The sequence below is a fragment of the Hyposmocoma kahamanoa genome, unplaced genomic scaffold, assembly GCF_003589595.1.
Source record: "Hyposmocoma kahamanoa isolate Upper Pololo Valley unplaced genomic scaffold, ASM358959v1 121, whole genome shotgun sequence".
Classification (NCBI taxonomy): Eukaryota; Metazoa; Arthropoda; class Insecta; order Lepidoptera; family Cosmopterigidae; genus Hyposmocoma; species Hyposmocoma kahamanoa.
The window spans coordinates 9,615-12,131 of NW_020653421.1; the positions used below are offsets into that span (position 1 = coordinate 9,615).

General features: G+C 34.3%; 1 protein-coding gene across 1 annotated transcript in view; it reads right to left on the reverse strand.

Annotated features, from left to right (window-relative positions):
• Window positions 1–214: 214 nt before the first annotated feature.
• The window catches only part of LOC113240179 (phenoloxidase subunit 2-like), a 2,758-nt gene continuing 455 nt past the window's right edge, over window positions 215–2,517 (reverse strand). The window contains exons 2-4 of the mRNA XM_026477417.1: window positions 1,465–1,660; window positions 904–1,012; window positions 215–353 (exon numbers count right to left, since the gene is read on the reverse strand). Coding sequence (XP_026333202.1) covers window positions 215–353; window positions 904–1,012; window positions 1,465–1,660 — 444 coding nt within the window. The remainder of the gene's footprint in view (window positions 354–903; window positions 1,013–1,464; window positions 1,661–2,517) is intronic.

A 2,517-nucleotide genomic window follows, 5' to 3' on the forward strand; every position in this document is an offset into this window, starting at 1 on the left:
GAGACGTTATGTCAAAAATTAAAAATTTTTTTCATAGACAAGAAAAGAAAGCAGTTCATTTACTGAAACAAATGAAAACTAACCTCGCACTGCTGGGCCAGGTCTTTGTTATGTGTATAATAATTGATGTAACTGAATGGTCTCATAAATAATTAAATCAAGATGCTGGGAACCCAAACTATGAAACATACGAAACATCAAATTTTTTGTAACATTAAACAAAAATATACATTACCTCGTCGCTGTTCAAGACTCGTGAGGTTTCGCGAGCCAGCGCGAACACCCCTGAGTCCATGAATTTGAATGGAAACGTCTCTGCGAGATTGGGAATCGGCACATTGCGCGTATCTGGTCTGGAGATAAAAAATAATTCGTTATTTATAAAAATCTGTATGTAATAAGTAATGTACGTGCGCGCATTAGGAGGCCTCACGCGATTAGTGAGAAATGGCTGGTAGGAAATAGTGCTGTGTGAATGATCATTTTGTAAATTGATCTTGATAATATGCAAACATTCTTAATGCAATTTTAATTTCATGTAGTTTTAAGTAGTTAACATAACTATTGGAATAGGTGTATGCACTGATAGCAGTTTACTAAATGATTAATGTAGATAAATGTTTAATTATTTTGCGCTTCCGGGGTACTCTATGGTTACATACATAAATATAAAATAATAGTAGTGCGTAGCTTATGAAGTAAGTTGTCTGGCGAGTGGCTAAATGAGTTCTATTTAAAAAAAATATGATTTTCAAAACCGTACTAGTAAGCGGTATTACCAATTTAAGAAGTGTGATTCTATTGTGATATTAAAGTAACTTTACATCGGAACGGGAGTAAGGGCTAGGCTAAATATCTTCTTAAGTTTTTATACTTAATTTGAAGAAAGGATTATTATTATACCTATGCAACAAAGCGGCAGAGAGACAATAGTTGAAAAGCTGCGGGTTTAGATGCACCCTGCAGAAGGCACAGGTGGAAAGGAAGTCACTTGGCTGATTCTCAGGCACACCTGTAACAAATATTATCTTTTTGAGAGATTTTTATGCTACGTGTATGTACAGGCTGTAATAAATTTTGTGGGAATTTTCTAAATAAAATAGATGTTTTATTATATATTCTATTGTTTTAATTTTATCTCCTCTTGTAATAGGTAGATATTTCAATCAGTATTATTTTGCTTAATTCGCGGCAAATTAATGTAGTCATATGCGACACAGAATGGAGATGTCTACGTTTCAATATAAAATTTCGGCCCACCATACATTTGTCAAATACAGAAGTTCAAGGATCTAAATATAATAACAAGACTCGTATACAATGCAAACATATTATGAAATTTTATTGGGGGGTGGACTATGGTTGTACTACATTCAAACCCTTTACACAATTCTGAGTATTTTTAGATCAAGCATCTATGTAGGGAACAGAAGCAAATGCATGAATCGACACACTTTTACTCACTCATAAGTACATTCATGACCTCCGTAACCATCTCCTGGTGTTTCGGTAAAAAGAGAGAGAAGTCTTCATCGAGGGCTAGCTGCGACGCAATGGAAAATGTTGGCACCTTGCTCAAGTTCTTCAGTGGGATCTTCTCGGAAGCATTGTCACAGTAGCGGTTGTTGAGTTCTAAGCCGTTGTTCTTGTAACGTGCTGGCTAAAAGATGTGTGCTGCTTTAGAATTGATTACTGCTAGTGAGTGTGGCCGAAAATCAGTCTTGGTCTTTGGTCAATACCACCTATTGTAGCAAGACTAAGACCAAGACCGACCCTGCAAGATTTGGGCAAGAACAAGACTGTGTCTGCGAATTTCATTCGGTCTCGCATTTACTTTGAATTAAACTCTTTTACGCATTTTGTGCCAACATTACCTATAACTTACTAAGATTGTCATAAAACTACTAATTCAAACACGGCCTTATTTATTAAAACAAGCGTAATCGAGTATAACAGCGTTTGCAGCAGAGTTTTACGAATTTTAAAACTGTGGTTTGCAGTCAATATTATGCTCTGTCTCTTTTATGCGATTGAATGCTTTATGTAGCTTGAAAGAGAAGCAATAGTTATTTTTATTTGCATTCGGTGATATCTTATTTGGATGGTGCTATACATATTTATGTTATCTAGATCCTGATATCCAGATAGTGAAGGTTTCCAAATTTTTTATTATTTTTATCATTGCTCCTTTATTTTGCAAAGTTTGAGAACTATTATTTATCAAAAAATTATGATTAAGTAAGCATTACGAAAATTTATTATTTACTTTAGTTATTTAACTTGTGTCTAGTAATTAAAAAAACAATGGTTTATGCAAAATTCGATATCTCAAGAAAATTAAAACCTTTATATGTCAAGGGTGTTTTTTTTAATTTACATAAAAGATTTCACCCGCCATTGACTAGTAAGTCAATGTCACTCGCCCAGTATTACTAAGTTCGTAATAGCAATGTTATAGAAGTTCAGCATTCGTGAGCCAACATTTAGTCTAGCCCATTGACGTAAATGTATGTTATG